The 19591-nt window shown below is 39.8% G+C and overlaps 1 protein-coding gene across 1 annotated transcript in view; it reads right to left on the bottom strand.

The window, feature by feature from the left end:
- Positions 1-19591, bottom strand: part of LOC110160392 (3-hydroxyisobutyrate dehydrogenase, mitochondrial-like) — an 89099-nt gene that overhangs the window by 6952 nt on the left and 62556 nt on the right. The window contains exon 7 of the mRNA XM_020925031.2: positions 3691-3847. Coding sequence (XP_020780690.2) covers positions 3691-3847 — 157 coding nt within the window. The remainder of the gene's footprint in view (positions 1-3690; positions 3848-19591) is intronic.

Here is a 19591-nt window from a genome sequence, read left to right as displayed (position 1 = left end):
CAAAATAAGACGAGAACATTACACACAGAAGCAGGTTCTCCACTGTAATATTCAGGGCTTCAAATAACAACTATTATTGAGGTCATCGATAAACCTTGTACAGGATTCCCACTCTTTTTCACGGACAAAATTTCAAAACTTTTCCATGACTTTTTAATGTCCTAAAGTGAATTTTCCATGACTTTATGGCACCTACATGTGTAGATTCGATCATATTTTTACTTTTAGGGCAAAATCTGAAATGTGAAGTCTTTCCACTCGTCTTATGGTTTGGGATTATAGTTTTTAACATTCTAAATCCTGTATTTATTGTCGTCTCTTTTAAACAAAAAGACGCAGACGTTCACAAATAATCAGAACAGACTCATGAGAACTTAACAGAACACTGTAGATGTGTGAAAGAGATACTAAAATTCCGGGATTTCCATGACCGAAGGAACACTGCTAGTAGCGCTCTGGCATTTTTTGTTTTTTTTAAAGGAGCTCACTGTAGGAAAAAGGTTGGAGACTCCTGTTCTAGTCTCTGTAAGTCAGTCAGGCTGGTCGAGTAAACAATTTCCATTCATTTCGGAAAAATACCTCTCCCTTTTCTCAGTTAAAGCTGGTTAAATATGTACAACCTTTAATCTTTTAAATCAAATCAAATTTTATGTACAAAGTGCTTTTCATACAAAAATGCAACACAAATCTTTGTTTATAAATCTCATATTGAACCCGGAGAGTTCGGAAATAATCATAACAGCCTCATGAGAACTTAACAGAACCCTGGAGTTGCATGAAACAGACAATAAAATTTCATGACTTTTGCAAAACTTTCATTGAAATTACAGAATTCCATGACTTTTTCAGGCCTGGAAAATGACATTCTCAATTTCAGTGACTTTTCCAGGATTTCCTTGACTGTGGAAACCATGCTTGTAATTATTTTCTGCGAGTAACGGATCAGTCGCAGAGTCCTTGAGATCTTTAAAGACCCATGAATGAGATTTTGTACTAAATTAGACCAAAAAGAAGCTTAAGTGATGCTTGTTTGCAGACATCCTCATTAATACAGGTTGCATTTTCACATTTACTGTAATTTTAACGTCATAAAACCTCTGTTTCTCTTAGAGTTTGTATCCATGGGTTTCAACTTAACAGTACGTGGAGCATTTTGAGGAGTTTTTTCCATTCCTTTCTTCTACTTATTCAGCATTTTGAAACCCGTGGAAAGACCCGGTAACGATTCTTCAATGTCTAAATTAACCGATGTTTTTTTTGTTCAATAATTGATCGGTTGAGACTCGTTGATGAGGTCACCGAGCAGAAGAGGAACAGTGACGTACGCAGTGTATTAACAGCCACTTAAGCGTCGTCTCCCGGAGGCTGATGGGAGTGTGGAGCTCCGGTAACGCAGGGGCTGTAAAGTGAACGCAGCGAGCCACAGATGGAGCAGTCAGAAGGGGGAAGAGCGCCACAAAAGAGCCATCAGCAGAGCACAAAGACAATCACGCACAGACAAAGCAGTGCCCCAGGAGAGAACAGGAGGAAATCAGTAACTAAACACTGTCACACTCCGGTTTACAGCCCTCATCATGAGCCCACAGAGCCCAGACCCACTGTCGGCACATGAGGCTTTCTCTACGGGACGCACTGGTGCAGCAGGACTGGTTTACTGCAGGGATACAAGACACGTTTGTAGAATAAACTGAAGTAGTCTGAACGTTGAAAAGACCAGACGCGAAATCTAAGCTGTTGTCCCAAACCCCAAATCCAGCCCTAAATGTCCCAAAAATGACTAAATGACTAAATCCTGAGTAGTTATTTCCGATAAACATTAAAAATTGTTTGTACAGAGCCTCTGACGGCTTCTAGACGCTCTGTTTGTGAGGTGTACATTCACTTTGGACGCCTCCTACGTTATAACAGGGAAGAGCGTCTTACTGAAGGCGCGGGCACAGTAAACTAGGGACGGGCATGAAATTTTCTTAATCGATTTTTAAAATTAAAATGATCATCATTATTATTACTATCTGCATAAATAAATTCAACTTTACGACATATAAACCGTAACGACTCTAGAGCCACTTCAGCCCGTTTGACATTATAATGTGTTTAATTCAGTTTTGTTCAACTCTCACAGAAACAAAACTTAAAACCGCATCGCTAATTTGCATAAACTAAGCGAAGATAAAACTCCAGCTCTTGTGTCGCTGATGTGGTTCGTTTCTGTTGGATTAAAAGACATGACTCAGGTGAATACAGGTTAGTGTGACCAGATTTGTGTTTGTTAAAACCAGGACAGCGTACGGGGGGAGGGGGGCGGGGACTCGTCATCGACATTGAGCGACTCTCACCTGGTAAAACTTTTTCCCACTGGACACAGAAACATATGTGCTGCTTTATACACTGTGCGCATGGACTCACACTTGTCCCAACAGAAAGAGTGGAATTTCTTGTACAAATCATCGTTAAATACACATTTGTGCTTCGGTTCGTTACAGACTGACCCACTGTTTGTGTCTCGCTCCTTCTGATGCAGAGACACATGTACACACCTGTTTGGTCACGATACACACAGCAACCTACATTCGATTTGTCGATTAAAATGAACGTAATCGATGAAATTCTTAATTCTTAATCGATTAATCATGCCCATCCCTAGCAGCAACCGCCGAGTTTGTAGCCGGAGGGGAGACGGCGAGGTGAAGTAAGAGCGACGTGCGGTCAGGTGAGGCAGGTGAGGCACTGCCACAACCAAGCTTCTCCCTACATCGTGTAATTTAGCTCACTACGTTAAGTCGCTTGTCTTTAGTGAAGACGCTCCGGGTTATTTTGACCTTTCTTCCGTTTGTGTGCAAACAAAATAATTTATTGAAACTCAATGTTTTTATTAGTTAATTTGTTAAAAAAAAGCAACTTAGAAAGCATCAACATTTCTGAGCCTCCCCCATCCCCACTCCCGTCCCGAATTTCAGCCAGTCTCATCTGGTCAGCCTAGTCTAGGAGGAAAACTTTATTTACCATCATTCCAGACATGAACCCTTAACACACTGTAACACTGTCGTTCATTCTAGTCTAGTCCAGTTTATTCCGGCTATGCTTCTGTAGTAGGGAGTATTAAACTGATGACATAGGCCAATTTCTCTATCACACTGCTCTTCAATCAAAAGATAAACATTTTTTTCATAAAGACTGAGACCAGTTGAGACTAAACTTACACAGATCTTCACCAGAAATTGGCCCAGAGGCATCATTTGCTCATCTTCAGAAGATGGAAACATTTAAAGCCTTATGGTGGGACTTTCCAGGTAAAGCGAGACCATCTCCATGACGACAAGCCACATGGTGCAAACTTCACCAATAAATAATGCATGTGTAATTCAATATCTATTAATTTATATAATGTTTTTAAGAGTATGGATGTGAGAATGTGTCTATATTTATTCATTTTACTGCTGTAGATTTGCGCTGTTGAAGTTTCGTTGTGTTTTATACAAAGACAATAAATCTAAATCTAAAAGTGAATATGGGTGTATTCCTGAATCTTCTTAAATGTGTATTATTGTATTATGAAAATGTTTATTTATTCTTTGACTTTCTGTACATTTACAATAAAAAAATCAAGTTATTCTTCATAATGACTGATATATTTTACAGTAATCCTAAAAATGAAGCCTGTTCAAAGACGGTAAGAGAGCGAGAAAGTACCTTGGCCATGAGCGTGGTGCCGAAGCCTCCCTGGTAGTTGTTGGCAGACGGGACTCCCTCCATGACCCCAGGCACCGGGTTATAAGTGTCACTGGACCAGCACCGACCCGAGGACATGTTCAGAACCTGGGCCAGGAGCTTCGGGTCGAGGCCCAGTCTGAAAGAGAGACACACAAGAAAAAAAACAAGACATACATATGAAGAGTTTATTTGCAAAAACAGAAATGGTAAACAATATGTATTTTACAGCAATAATGAAACCTCTAGACATTATTTTCATTTGAAGATGGCAACAAAAAAAAATTTCAAAACTGAGATATCTGTATAGAAATTTAACCCTAATCCTGTGTAGATTTGTAGAAAACAGCTTAGTGTCTTTTTTATCTTTCACAACCTGATATTTTACAGCGATTTGAAGCAGCTCTTCGTTTGGTTTTAGGGCAGATACTCATTGACTACTCACACTTTCTGTCACTAATAATAAGAAAATATATTCTTTTTCTGAATTTTTGGGGTAAATATACTGATTACGTTTGCGTTTTGATCATAATATTGGGTTTAAAGTTCATGTTTTAAACGCTTCCAGAAGAACTGACCAAAAGACTGAAGCATGAACTGACAAACGAACACAAGAATCACATTTCAGAACATGTTTGTACAGATTTAAAGCAGTTTTTACGCAGAATAAGACCGGAGATTTTGCCTGCGGAGGAGAGGAAACGACGGTGCTTCAAAAACCGCAGCCTTTGATTTGCCAATTCAAGCTGCAATTTCGCCTCAATTACGATTAATCTCGCATCACCGCAGATAAATAAAAAGGTGCGCGTGGTGATGGAGGACGTTTTCGTGGCCGGTCTGGAGCAGCAGGAGGAGGAGGAGGAGGAGGAGAAATATGAGCGAGGGGTCCAGAGACGGAGCTGACCCCCGGTGCACCTCGCCCGGCCCGGCCCATCCCTCACACACACCGCCTCAGAGCTGCGTAATGTGCTCTAATGCACTATTGATGTTTAGCACCGAGCATCGCTCATCAGGCCAAAGGAGGAGAGAGCGAGAGGGCAGGAGAGAGGAGAGTGGTTAAGCAGTCAACAGCAGCCATAAAACTCACAGCACACAGCGGAGATACAATGGACCGCACTCGAGCTTCTGTCACTACTGTGGATCAGCGTGACAAGGCCTATTATCCTGCAATACTTTCAATCCAAGAACTCTGCAAAACCAGCACCTGTGTGTAACAGTTTAGTGTTACATTACGCATAAGGGCTGAGTATCATTAAGAAGTTGCAGATGTGATACATGCCTCGATACATAGGCCACGATACGATATATATCTCAATACAGTGATCCTACAATTTGATACGATTCAATACGATATATTTCAAATTGATTTGATATGGTTCAGTAAAAAATAAAGGCAAAATCATGGCTGTGATACTAAGGCTACGTTCAGACTGCAGCCTGAAGTGACCCAAATCCGATTTTTTGGCCTGTACGTGACCTGTATCCGATCTTTTAATAATGAAAGTCTGAACGACCCAGGACACTTGGATATGTGCTCCTGAAACTGATACATATCTGATCTTTTGACATGTGACTTCAGTCTGAACGGCAAAAGTGCATTCATCCACCTACACGTTATCAACAAGACACAAACGTCACTATTCTGCACTGAAGTAGGTGAAAATTGTTAATGAACTCCGTGTCACTGAAGTGAAGCACATCACCACTCACCACTCTTGGCTCCGTCTCCACATCCACACGTTCCTTTCAACGTTCTGTCCCACAAAACACCACGACCAAAAACCTCGTCCTTCTCCTTCTCAATCTCCTCCTTAAAACAAGTAAGTTGTTCATGTTCTGGCTCCGGTACGAGAGGAACTTTAAAATCTCCAGGTGCTCGATGCTGCGTCCATGTTTGGACAACTTCCGTAAACACAGAGACGCTCGCTGCGGTTGACGTCGTCGTGTCTCCAGTGTCACATGTGGGACACTTTCCGTTTAATGTTCACACTAGAGACACACATACAAGTCACATTTAATTGGAAATGTGAACGACCTCGCAAAAACGCATCGTATTTCACAAAAAAATCGGAATTGAGCATTAAGCCCTGCAGTCTGAAGCCTTAGAAAACTGTGGTGTCCACTGGGAGCTGATGTCGCCATAAACATCAACATGACAAAGAGTCGGACAATGGGATAGTTCACGTCATGTTAGTACGCAATGGACTTTGTCATTTATACCAAAATTTGAGCATAAACAAATGGCTGGACTCTTTGTGAAGCTGAGACTCTCTAGTTTTGTTCTCTGTCTGATCTATTCTCATTATAAGTGGGAACCAGATCTGCACAAAGGAACAGCAAATGTAAATTCCCACCTACATTTTTTTTGGTAAATATAAAAATAGTGTCTGGAGGGATCAACCACACAGACTGAACATTTGTTTGGTTTTGATAATTCCCATTTGAAACCTGACACACACCTCAATAAAAAGGAAATTTACGGACTTCAGGTTTAAAAAAAAAAAAAAAAAGACAAAGTGGAATTCCTGATACATTTTGGTGAAATTTTAGGTTTTAGTTTTTTTTTTTTTTTTCATTTTTGTCATGTTATTTTGTGGGTGTGGAGTACAGACGGGTCCTGACTCTTCCCTGAAAGGCTGATTTGACTCAAAGTGGGTTACAGCTTCACAGTTTTCTTTAGTCAGTTGATGGATAAAAAGAAAAACATTTAAAGAAAAGAATAAAGAGAAAAACAACAAAAATTCTGAGTCTGAGGGCCCACAAAGGCTCTTCTGAGACTAAAGTTGTTGAAAAATGTTTATGGGACAATGGGCAATAGTGACGCTTAAGAGTGAAATTACTAAACGTGAACAGCGTGATTCCAAATCCTGCAGTACCAGACAAGTCCAAAGTCTAAAGTGTGGTGTAATACTGTAATAAAACGTGCACCTGCCTTTGCATGTCTCGCTGTCACATTTCAGTAAGCAGAGATAAAGGGCTTTTGTGCATCAAATTGCAGCGATGGAAATTTGTGCAGATTTTAATATGAATGTTCTATTCACACACATGAACTTTAATAGTGTTTATTAGACTGAGACAGAAGTGTTTTAAACGGCCACATCCTTTAATGTCTTCATTGTCTCCACTGTTCCTTTATCCAGAGAGAAAAGAGACTCTGAGTCGACGGTTCAAACCTGAATACTGCGGTTGTGTCCGTAGTTAAAACACTTCATGCACTGTGAAGCGGTGGTGTAATGAAGATCGTTTTTCTGTGCTGCGTCATCCCCACACTGCCAGATCAGCCCTTGTCATCTTTGCCCACATCATCCGAGGTATAATACTCCCTACAACAAAAACATAGACTGGACTAGACTGGAATGGACAACACTATCACAGTGTCCTGAGGGTTCAAGTCTCAGTGTCCTGTACTGAAGTAAATGAACGTCTGTGTTACTCCAGCCTCACGTCTCTTCTTGCTGCTCTTGGCTACTTGAAATTATTCTATAACACCAACATCTGATATTTGTCTTGCTGTTCTTCTACCACAAAAGAAATAACAATAAGAAAGGTGTAGTAAGTCTACAACTTATCTCTTTTGTAAAATATATTAAAATGTATTTTCTGTGATACAATCAGTTACGCGTGTGTATTGTATCTAGTATATTCCCAACCCAAAACATGCTACAGGTCTCCAGGAAGAACAGTTGATAGTTAAGGTCAGTTAAATACAATCAATCAATGAATTTGCCCAGAAACAACAGGTGGAAATTAGCTCTGGTGCTACAACCTGGTACAAACATCTTTCCTGTTAAGGTTAATGTAAAAATGATGCGCTGTCCCTGTCTCATTAAAATAAATAAATAAATAAATAATAAATTCCATCCATTCACTGACCAATATATGAAAACATCCCATAATATGACCAAACCTCATTAAAGATGATGATCTGTTCTCGTCAGATCTCAGAGGTTCAGCAGGGCTGGGCCTGGTCAGTACGTGGATGGGAGACACTGAGAACAGTGTCACACCTGTTCTTGTGTTCCTGGGCAAGACACTTCACCCACACAGTATAAATGTGGTGTGTGTAAGTGTTGGTCTAAAGCCTCACTTCAGTCAGTCTGCCCCAGGGCAGCTGTGGTCACAATAGCAGTTTACTCCCTCAGAGTACAGACGGGTTATTTGTTTGGCAAAACAGTGGGTGCGGATGCAGCCTGAGAGCAGAAAGCACCGCTGTCTGTGCAGATCACATGAAGCTGCAGCTCTGTCTCTCGCTGTTGTCAACACTAAAACTGTTCATCTCCGTGTGATAAAATAAGTTATGATGCTAAATGAACATTAGTGAGTGGAATACGTATTTGTTAAACACAGGTGAGTGTGTAAATGATGAGAAGAAGCGTCTCAAACTTCAGTACACACATCCACTCATACCTGATCCACACACCTGTCCCCGCCCCCCGGAGAGTCTGAAATCTACTGAAAACCTCCAAGACACTGACATGATACAGACAGAACAGAGGCTCTTTCTGCAGGAGACATGTGCAGTAGAGCCAAGTGATGAAGTCTGATAATTCCTCTACTGAGTGAATGAATAACGCACTGAATGAATGTTTAGAAAAGACTAACGAATTAATATCATAATTAAAATCACTGTCACTGATAACAGTATTAACATGAGTATATCGTCCACCTCCTCGTACAAATGTCAGATTAATACAAAAGTACAAGTCCTGACTCATTAACATGTTCACTGTGGCGACCGCCCATAAAATAAAACAGAAGTTGTTGTGATGATTATAGTTTTCTAGTTCGTACACAAACAGCGTCTGGACAAAAATGACCAAAGCAGAACAATGCCCATAAACAAAGTGGGTTCTTCCAGAGTTAATAGGCCGAGCGCAGACAGCCTCAGAGTGGGCTGCTGTTAAAGGGGTGCCACTTCAGCCACTACACTGTCTGTGGCTTTGCTTGTCACTGCACATTTTGGGACATTACAGTTGGAGCGCGCCACAACAAGGCCGCGCACCCGCCCTCGCCGCGCCCGCTCCGCATACACCGTAACGCAGAGCCAACGACGCCCCGCCCTCCTCCGCCGCCGCCACACATCACCGCACGTTTAAGAGCTGTCTCGCGACTAATTAAGAATTCTCCGGGCCTTTCTTTGTGTCTGCGGCGGGCGCTTTTAACTGCTCTAATGTTTTGGAAATGTGGCCTGACTGACGCATGCAGGCAGCGCTCACAGGGCCCGCTCTTATTTTGGTTATTTACGAGACGAGCGCGAGAGGAACAAATAAAACTACAAGATATAATGGCACTTATGTCTCTATCAAATCAGACAGCTCACAGTGCCTGATTTTGGGAAAACTGTTTGGAACTTAAACACAGCGTAATTATTCAAGCAAGGGTTAGGACAATCATATGTATTAAAGGTGTCGTAGTACTTGAGACCGGTCTTGGTCTTGAGATCAAGACGAAGACCGGTCTTGTTTAAAGCCTTGGTCTCGCCTCGGTCTTGAAAGTGTTGGGTCTCGGTCTCGTCTCGGTCTCGTCTCGGTCTCGTCTCGGTCTCGGTCTCGTCTCGGTCTCGTCTCGGTCTCGTCTCGGTCTCGGTCTCGGTCTCGGTCTCGGTCTCGGTCTCGGTCTCGGTCTCGTCTCGGTCTCGAAGGTGTTTGGTCTTGGTCTCATCTCGGTTTTGAAGGCGCATTTGCACTCGGTCTTGTCTTGGTCTCGAAAGCGCTTGGACTCGGTCTTGACTTGGCCTTGAAGCCGCATTTGGACACAGTCTTATCTCGGTCTCGACCTTTAAAAGTCTTGGTGTGGTCTTGGTCTCGGGACACTGTGGTCTCATACAGGTCTTGGTCTTGATTAATGTGGTCTTGAATACAACACTAATTAAAAGGGCCTGAATTACACTATTTTCTTATCCAAGTTATAATGACCTGGAGTTGTGTTTTGTTTCATTCCCACACGTTTAACACACAAACTCTATATTTACAATTAGTTCTGGGACACTCTGTTCCACCTTGTGATGTCATGTGGTAATAAAGCAAGTGCTCCACTGTCATTTTAAACTCCACATGTCTTCACTAAAATGAATGAACCAAGAATCAAGAATTATTTCCATCCATGGAGCCAAAACATGCCACCAAACCGTAAAACCAAAAACTGCTGCCTTTGGTCAAAATATGTTGACCATCTTATCTTAAACAGTTTAATTTTACTTTTCAATTTATATATTGTTTGTTATTCTAACAGGATGGACACAGTGATGCACCAGACTCCCTGTTTTTGTTGTGTCCACTGAAAAGTGTGCTTTTGTCTGTCAAAATAACACATTTAGAAATATGATATATTGCTGAAAATTATTATATTGAAACAAATTTATGACTGATTAAAAACAAAAAACAGCCCCCACAGAGGACAGCCCTCATGCAAAAAAATATACCAAATGCACAAAAAAGTAGCTGCAATAAATAAACAGCAGAACGACACTGCGTCAGTTTGTATCTATGAGAATCTATTGACCCCCAAAAATATTGTTCCATCTCTCATTTATTGATCGAGAAGTCGATAGTAATTACCGTGACAGGCCTACTTGTTCTTTAAAGGTCCTACATTACGCAAAATTGACTCTTGTTGTAATGTTGTTATCTCATCAAAAACAGACCTGGAGTTGTGCTTTGTTTCATTCACACATGTTTAAGTTACTCTTATTATATTATATTGTCCAGCACTTCCTGTATTACCATATGACATCACAAGGTGGAACAGTGTGTGTTTTTGTTTGAGAGAAAAACTCATGAAATGAAACAGAAAAAAAAAAAAAAAGTAAAGCACACTCACGTGGTCGATGTCCAAAAGCTATTTTTAAATAATATTTCTGCAAAAACGCCTTTTTTTCTTGCTTTGGACCACAGTCTGAGAGAAGAACAGAGTCTAAATCTGCAAAAATTTGTGTGTTAAACATCTGTGAATGAAACAAAACACAACTCCAGGTTCCACAACAGCAGCAATGACGAGAACAACAAGAACAACACAACAACAATAATAGCGGCAACAATTACAAAAGCACAACAACGACAACAATGACAACAACAAAAACAACTAAAACACAATGACACAATGACACAACAATGACAAGCAACACAAACACAATGACAACAGTGATGACAAGAGCGACAAAAGATTTATTCATTTTTAAATGACAAAACCTGCCGGCTCCACAACAGCAATGACAACAACTACGACAACACCAACAACAAAAACACCAACAACAACAATGACAGCGACAACAACAACGACTTTTTAAAGTTTTTAATTATGTTTCGGCAAAAAGCCATCATCAGATCATTTTTCATGCTTTGGACCACAGTTTAAGTGAAGAACTCAGCCTAAATCTGCAGCGTTTGTGAATTAAAACGTGTAAACGAAACAAAACACAACTCCAGATCTGTTTGTGACGAGAAAACTACATTATAACATTACACAGAAAACACGGGCTCTTTAAAATGCAGCAGTGATCCTTTTTCTCCTCGTTTACCACCACACGTCATCACTCTCTTCTATATCACCCTCCTTAACGCCGCTCTGTTAAAATAATGCTCTTCTGAATGGGGTTTGTCAGTGTGTCTCCGTCTCTCCTCCCCCTGCCCCCTCCCCCTCCGGCCCCGCTCGCTCCTGGGGGGACATATGTTGGACACGGCCCCTCCCCGCGTTCTGGGTCAGTGGTTGAAAAGGTTAGCGGTGGCGGCGGCGGCGGAGGTGGTGGTGGCGGGTACAATAAAGCGCGGCGGAGCGAGGGCGTCGTCAGTTATTGGGCCCCGGGACGCTGACGGACGGGGCCTGTTGTCCTCTGTTAACGACAAATCAATAAAATCCCTCCTGCTCGGGGTTGAGGCGTAATCTGCGCGGAGAGGAAACATGTCATGGTTTAACAAGATTGACACGGATAAACACGCAGGACATGGATACGGTTAGCATGTAGCAGCGCCGCGCTAATGTGATTATGTCAAATGAAGCGGCGAGAGAAAACAAATCAACACGACGCGGCAGGAGGCACCGGGTCCACGCGGTCAGACATCAGGCATCACAAATACACAAATGGGTCAGTCCGTATGAAATCAGATGTTTTCAAGGAATCTCCCCTTTGAGCCGTCTCAGATTTGGCTGAAAAAATGTCAAAAAATTCCAAAAAATGTCTAAAATCACCAAATGAAAGAATCTCAAGTTTTAGCACAATCCCTTGAGTCGATCCTGAGTTATGGCCCGTTGAAATTTTGGGGCGATGCTCACTTTTTCTGAAGCCGTAATTTATAAACATGTTTGAGAGACCAAAACTTCATAAAAATTAGAGCGATATTAGAAAACTATATTAACTTTTGTTGCTTTACTTATACACCATGAAAAGCTGTTTTAGTGGAGTAGATTAGGTCTCCAAACCACAAGAATCGTTTAGTTAATGGTACAAGCACCAAATTTCTCATATATTTAGCTAACATCATGCTCTTTTAGAAAAACCCGTTAGCCACCTGAAATATTCAGAATATTCAGAATGTTAGTAACACTACAGAGCCGACACTGAACCCCATGCTGAGTTTCACAGTATGCCCTGGTTGTGCTACGACCCCAACCATTTCTAGAATAAACACATATATATTCTAACAAAAACATTTTAGCACATTGGTACTACATATATTTAATATTTCTTCAGGCAGGTTTCAATAAGATTTGTCCATGAGATTTCTTTCTACTCTGTTATTATTTAATGACGTTTATTTGTAGATATTATAAATATAATGAAAGGTGATAAATAACCATCAAAAATGATTTGATGAATAATTTCACTCAAAATAGAAATAATAAATTAAATAACAAACCTATGCTTCGACATTTATACATATATAGTTATATATAGTTATTATACATATATACTATGGCAGCCATCTTGAAAAATGGCCGTCATCTTGGATAGTTTTAGTGGCTAACTGGCTTTTCATAAAGACCATGTTATTATCTATCTCCACTCCAAATTTGATGCTTGTACCACAAACTGAACGATTATTTCAACTACCAGCTCCACTATTTCTTTGTGAGATGACAATTGATCTTCCTCAAATAAAAACAGAATAAATAATGCAAACAATCCTTTTTTCATAATTTTGTACAGAGTTAATAGTTGAATTTTCTGAAAAGGATTAATGACACTTTTCCAAGCAATGTACCACAAATAATCTCCAATTGTCTTCCCTTATAACAAGCAAATAGTGTTTAAGTCTATTAAAGGTAAGTAACTACAGAGGACTTTCAGACAACATGAGATCCCGGTCTATTTCAAACACTCGAACACTTTAAGACAGAAACTGGTTCCACCCAAAGGACAAAACACCGAGACACAAACAAAGCAATGTGGTCGACTCCATTCAGTGCAGTGAAAACTGAAGTGAACGCTACATTGGAGAAACTAAACAGACACTTCACAAGAGGATGAACCAACACAGACGAGAGAGCAACACAGGACCTCAGTCTGCTGTACATCTCCATCTAAAAGCCACAGGCCGCTCACTTGAGGACAGCGACGTACAGATTTTAGTCAGAGAAAAGAATTGGTTTGAGAGGGGAGTGAAAGAAGCCATTTTTGTTAAGAAAGAGAATCCTTCTCTAAACACAAATGGAGCCTCAGACTCCATCTATCTCCTATTTACACGGCCATCCTCAAACCTAAAACAAAACAAAAAAGAAAACAACAGGTGGAGCCAGGTCAGGTCCAGAGGTGTGGAAGCTCCATTATGACCATGAATTGTTCTGCTAATTAGACCCCACACCCTGTACAGGTCTAACTAACAGAAACTGTAAACAAGTAGGTGCGTTAATTTCAGAGTAGTTTCAGTGTAGTTAGTGTTCACCAGCGTCTGACCAGAACTGAAGAAGCAGCTTGGAAAAGCTGCGAAACGTCTTCAACCAAACTAACTTTTGTCCAGTTGACAAACTGACTTTTCTCCTCGCCATGATTCTACCTGGACGACTGAGGGATTCTTCACACATCTATTAACGGTAATTGAATCTTTAATGCAGCTGGAAAAGTCCCTAAGCTCCATCAAAAATGACCTGTGAGAGCTCATTTTCAAAAATTCCATTTGAAATGAAGGAAGTTAATAGTAGATGTTTTTTTTACTTTAAATTAATCAGAATGTGCCAACGTTTCTCTGGTAAACATTTGATTAACATCTATCTGTGCCCACATGGGGAACCAAGGCTCCAAAGAAGGGACCAAAGAGACCACATTTGGTCTGTGACCATATTTGGGACTCTACACCGTCCACATGAAAGATCAGAAAAGTGTGAGGTTGTTGTCCGAAATGGTCATTCTCTCAAATATTCAGGTTCAACAGTTAGTTTGTAAATATTTACTTGGAGTAAATACATCTTGGATCTCAAAAATTGAAAAAAAATTGAGCAGCAACCAAATGTGAGATTTTGGGGACCCATAGTGCCACCCTTAATAAAGATACACATTATTTGACAACAGATTCGGAATCTATGACCAAGAATCTACAATAGTACAAATTTTCATCTTCCTAGCTCTATTTTTGATGAAGTTATGGTCTCTCAAACATACTTATAAATTAAGGCTTCAGTAAAAGTGAACATGACCACAAAATTTCAACAGGCCATAACTCGGGAACGACTCAGTGGACTGAGCTAAAATTTGAGATTCTTGAATTTTTTTCAGCCAAATCTGAGACGGCTCATAGGGGAGGGCAGCTGATTTCATATGGACTGACCCAAATGTGAGTCTCTTATCGTTTCGTATTTGAACAGTTTCTTAAAAATAGCTTCAAAACAAACAGACAAAAAATACTATTACCCTTTTAAACAATTATAGGCTACCACTTTTTAGTAGGTGACCAGACGTCTCTATTTACCCGGGACAGTCCCAAATTTGAGTCCTACGTCGCCTGTCCCAGCAGATTTACCCAAAACCACTAATTTGTCCCAGTTTTATACAAGAAATATCCCAAGTGTCCCTATTTTTGACCAATTTGACTCCTGCCGACAGTAAAGAGAGGCATAAATAGTCATTTGTTTCAGTAAAATACAGAAAATCTGCTCAAAAAAATTACCAAAACACAAAGAAAACGTGACTAGACTGACTCACATGTTAATGAATGGGCTGAGTGCAGAACAATTTTCCTTAATTGCAAACTCGTTTCACAATTTTATTATTACCAACCACCACAAAACGAGAGTGAACCAGTTTTTGTTTTTGAAAATCTGGTCACCCAACTTTTTAGCTCAGTATTAGGATGGAAATGGCACAGGAACTATGACAAATATGTAATTGTCTTTATGATTATTTCTGATGTTAGTTCTGATGAAGTTCTTACCCAAACCCAGAATTTTAAGACTGGAAATGACCAGGAAACAAGGTTAAAGCTGCATTGAGTAACTTTTATGGTGGAGAGTCTGTCAAATTCTTTTTTTCTTTGAGGAGATGTTAATACTTTGCCTGGAATGTTTCACAGTATGGCATTAAACCTTTCGATCTCCATGGAGACCAAACCAGACCGAGTGGAGAGGCAAGACTCCAACATCCACTCACAGTAATAAACTCACCTGTAATTGAATAAATGTAATGTAGAGAGGTGTTTAATGTCATATTGTGGAACATTCCAGGCAGAGTAATGACACGTATATCCAAAGAAATAAGAAAGTGACAGACACCCAACCAAAAAGTTAAAAAGTGCACCTAATATTTTCATTTTATAGACACAGAGATCATCATTTGTAATGAATAGCTTCTCAAAACAACAACAACAACACAACGACAAAGACAAAAATGGTAACGACAACAATGACGACAACAGCAATGACAACGACAACAACAACAACAACAACGACAATGACAACAACAACAACGACAAAAATGGCAACGACGACGACAATGACGACAACAGCAATGACAACGACAACGACAATGACGACAACGACAACAACAACAACAACGATAAAAATGGCAACAACGACGACAATGACGACAACAGCAATGACAATGACAACGACGACAACGACAATGACAACAACAACAACAACAACGACAAAAATGGCAACAACGACGACAATGACGACAACAGCAATGACAACGACAATGACAACAATGACAAACAACAACAACAAAAATGGCAAAACAACAACACGACAATGACAACGACAACAACGACACGATGACAACAACAACGACAAAAATGGCAACAACGACGACAATGACGACAACAGCAATGACGACAACAACGACAATGACAACAACAACGACAAAAATGGCAACAACGACGACAATGACGACAACAGACAACAACAATGACAACGACAATGACGACAACAACGACAACAACAACGACAAAAATGGCAACAACAACAACACAATGACGACAATGACAACGACAAACAGACAATGACACAATGACAATGACGACAACAGCAATGACAACGACAACGACAACAACGACAATGACAATGACAACAACAACAACGACAAAAATGGCAACAACGACGACAATGACGACAACAGCAATGACAACGACAATGACGACAACAACAATGACAATGACAACAACGACAAAAATGGCAACAACGACGACAATGACGACAAACGACGACAATGACGACAACAGCAATGACAACGACAATGACGACAACAACAATGACAATGACAACAACGACAAAAATGGCAACAACGACGACAATGATGACAAAGACAATGACAAACAATGACAACAACGCAATGACAATGACGACAACAGCAATGACAACGACAATGACGACAATGACGACAATAACAACGATAACAACAATGGCAACAATGACAACACCATGACAACATCAAGGACAACAACAACAGCAACAACTACGACGACAACATCAACAACAACAGAACGGCAGCTACAACAGCAACGACGACAACAATAACGATGACAACAACAGCGACAAAAATGACAACAAAGATGACGACAACAATAACGATGACGACAACAACAACAACAGCGACAAAAATTACAACAAAGATGACGACAACAACAACAACAACGACAACAACAACAATGATAACAAGGACAACAACAACAAAGCTTCCACAGGTAAAAAAAAACAAAACAAAAAAACAATTAACCTGTCAAACAAATATGTCAAGCATTAAACGTTTTAGTACAGTAATAGTTGTGTTAGAATGGAGAAAACCTGGGAACCAACAGGACAAATATGAATCCAGGTCTGAAAAGGAGTTCTCTAAAGTTGTGATGTGTTTACAGTTTGTTTGCTGTTTGTGTGTTATGTGTATGTTTCTTCTCCTGACCTGCAGGGACTAGAACTGTAAAATAACAATCAGTCTAATTCTAGTATATGTACATTGTTCATTAATATGCACTTTACATAAAAAAATAAATAAATCTTAGAAGCACTGGAAGTAATTTTTACTGTCTTAAAAAACATGAAAAACAGAATTGGTTTGTTTTAAACAGTTTGCAGTGGTCAAAAGTTATTCTTCATTTATCTTATGCATTCAGAACATCCTAATTATTCACCAGATTCAAGAGTTTTTAAGAGATTTTTACAACTTTCAGAGACCAGAGCAGAGTAATGCCAATAACTAGCATGCTATCCACACACTTCTTGATACTCTGGCAATAAACGTTTAATAATAAGACGCAGACAGAACACAGCAGACTTATTTTGACCTCCAGAGCTGCTTATACAATATTTCTGTAGTAGGGTAAGACTCTTTTTGGTCAAATACATGAAAAAACATATAGGTACAGAGACTTTAACCAAATCACAAATGACAAACAGATAGAGAAACAGTGCGTGCGTTGTGTTTCTGACATTACAGAGGTAAAGAGCAGGTCTGGAGTTTATGGGGCCATTTACACACCGGCTCACTCTCATCTGCATCAGCGCACTCACACTTTATTACAGCCTCAAGAGCCTGTGGGAGCTCAGCCTTAATGTGACGCTGTCTCTCATTACTGCACGTGTACATTTACAAATGGTGGTTTCGCTTTGAACGAGGCCTGTTTAATCTGAACCTGAGCTCTGCTACGACGGCTGAACAAAGGAAGAGATGCATTTTAAAATCTGTGTGATTCTGAGTTTACAGATCACAGACAAAAGGACGATCTCTAACACTCACATGAAGCGCATGGACTAAAGCTGAGTATCATTCAGAAGTTGCAGATACAAAACATACCTCGATACATAGGTGATGATACGATATTTACAGTGATCTCATGATTTGATACGATATATTTCAATTTGATTCGATACGGTTCAATAAAAAATAAAGACTAAATCATATCTGTGACACTAAAAGTCTTTGTTAAACCACTTCTTGTGCAAAGTTAAAATGAAACACAAACATTTTAATCATCAAAACAGTGAAAATGTCAAATGTGTCGCATAAATGAGTTTCCTTCCACAGTGTATCCCCAGGTTTGACTACCCCAAATTTAAGACTTTTTAAAGACATTTTTAAGACCACTTAAATGAAAATGAAGACCAACATCGCACCCATTATGCGGGCGAAAAACACCAGATCCAATTCTAATAATGACCATTACTCACTGCTTTAAATAACAAAAAATACTTTTATGACAAAACCTCATTCAGAACTCATTTACAGTCGTATGTGTTGCTTGTAAAAAGGCCAAACATGAATTTATAATATTGTAACAAGACAAACTAAGTATTGTTTGCGCATACTCCAAATTAGACGTTCATTCACCTAACATGATTTCACGTTGTTGTTGTTTTTTTTCCTCCCTCCTTTTAACATTGCACTGCAGCCCGGTTGAGTTTACAAAAAGACTTTTCAAAGGCCTTCATTTAAGAACATGAAATTTAAGACCTTTTTAAGACTTTTAAGACTCCGCGGATGCCCTGTTCCACTAAAGAAGCAACAATAGTGTAGCTGTAGCAAAATGATTTAGTAAAATATACCAAAAAATACTCTTGGTGATTTATCAATACAGCAGCCCATGATATCAATACTGTGTCAGCACATTAAACAATACAATATATCGATATTTCAATATTTTTGCTCACCCCTTGCAGAGACACATGCTTGCACTTTAGGAACGTTTTTATACAGTTATACAAGCAGAGGTCTTAAAGAGTCATGAGATCAAACAGGTTGTTCTTTTTGACAGTGAAAATAGAAACATGTGGATTAACTCCTGCTGATTAACTCAGACTGTTCACACATTAAGATCTGAAGGTAAAGGGCAGTTACAGGCATTGTAGAGATGATTGGAAATGAAAATGTCTGCATAAACTTTGCCAAACTTTCACTACGCAATGAGCGCCTGGCACAGTCCGGCTGCTCTGATTGGCTGTTGTAAAGTTGATTAATATTCAGGTGTAAATATTCAAACATATTGGAACCTTCCACTTTGAGGTTTTGGAGCTGTGACCAGACAAACAGAATCACACTGACCCCACAGACACGAGGAGCACCACCACAAATAATCACACCTTCTTTACCTCAAATCAGACTAAAGGCTGCTGCACACTACAGGATTTTTCAGTCTTAAACAGTTTTTAAATGTCACGCACACCACAGACAAGAGGAGAATCTTACGAGACTTTAAAGGTTGTATGGTGGATTTTTTTGTTTGTTTCAAATTGTCAATGAAAGTTTAAAATACTATTACAGAGACGCAGCAGCTTTGTAATTATAATGACCAAAAAAAAAAGAAAGAAAATCTATCAACTGTGGACGTGTTGAGGCCAGATAAACATCAGCCAATAGAAAAGGAGGCTGCCTCACTTTCTATTGGCTGTTAGGTTGTCAATCAATCTCCCTACGTTTCTAAGGTAACTATGCAGCGGTTCTTAGAGGCTTTTTCTAATTGTGGCTCTC

This window comes from Boleophthalmus pectinirostris, unplaced genomic scaffold (assembly GCF_026225935.1).
Source record: "Boleophthalmus pectinirostris isolate CB_2022bp ecotype Guang Dong unplaced genomic scaffold, ASM2622593v1 HiC_scaffold_21, whole genome shotgun sequence".
In the NCBI taxonomy this organism is placed as follows: Eukaryota; Metazoa; Chordata; class Actinopteri; order Gobiiformes; family Gobiidae; genus Boleophthalmus; species Boleophthalmus pectinirostris.
This window is presented reverse-complemented; position numbering and strand designations above follow the sequence as displayed.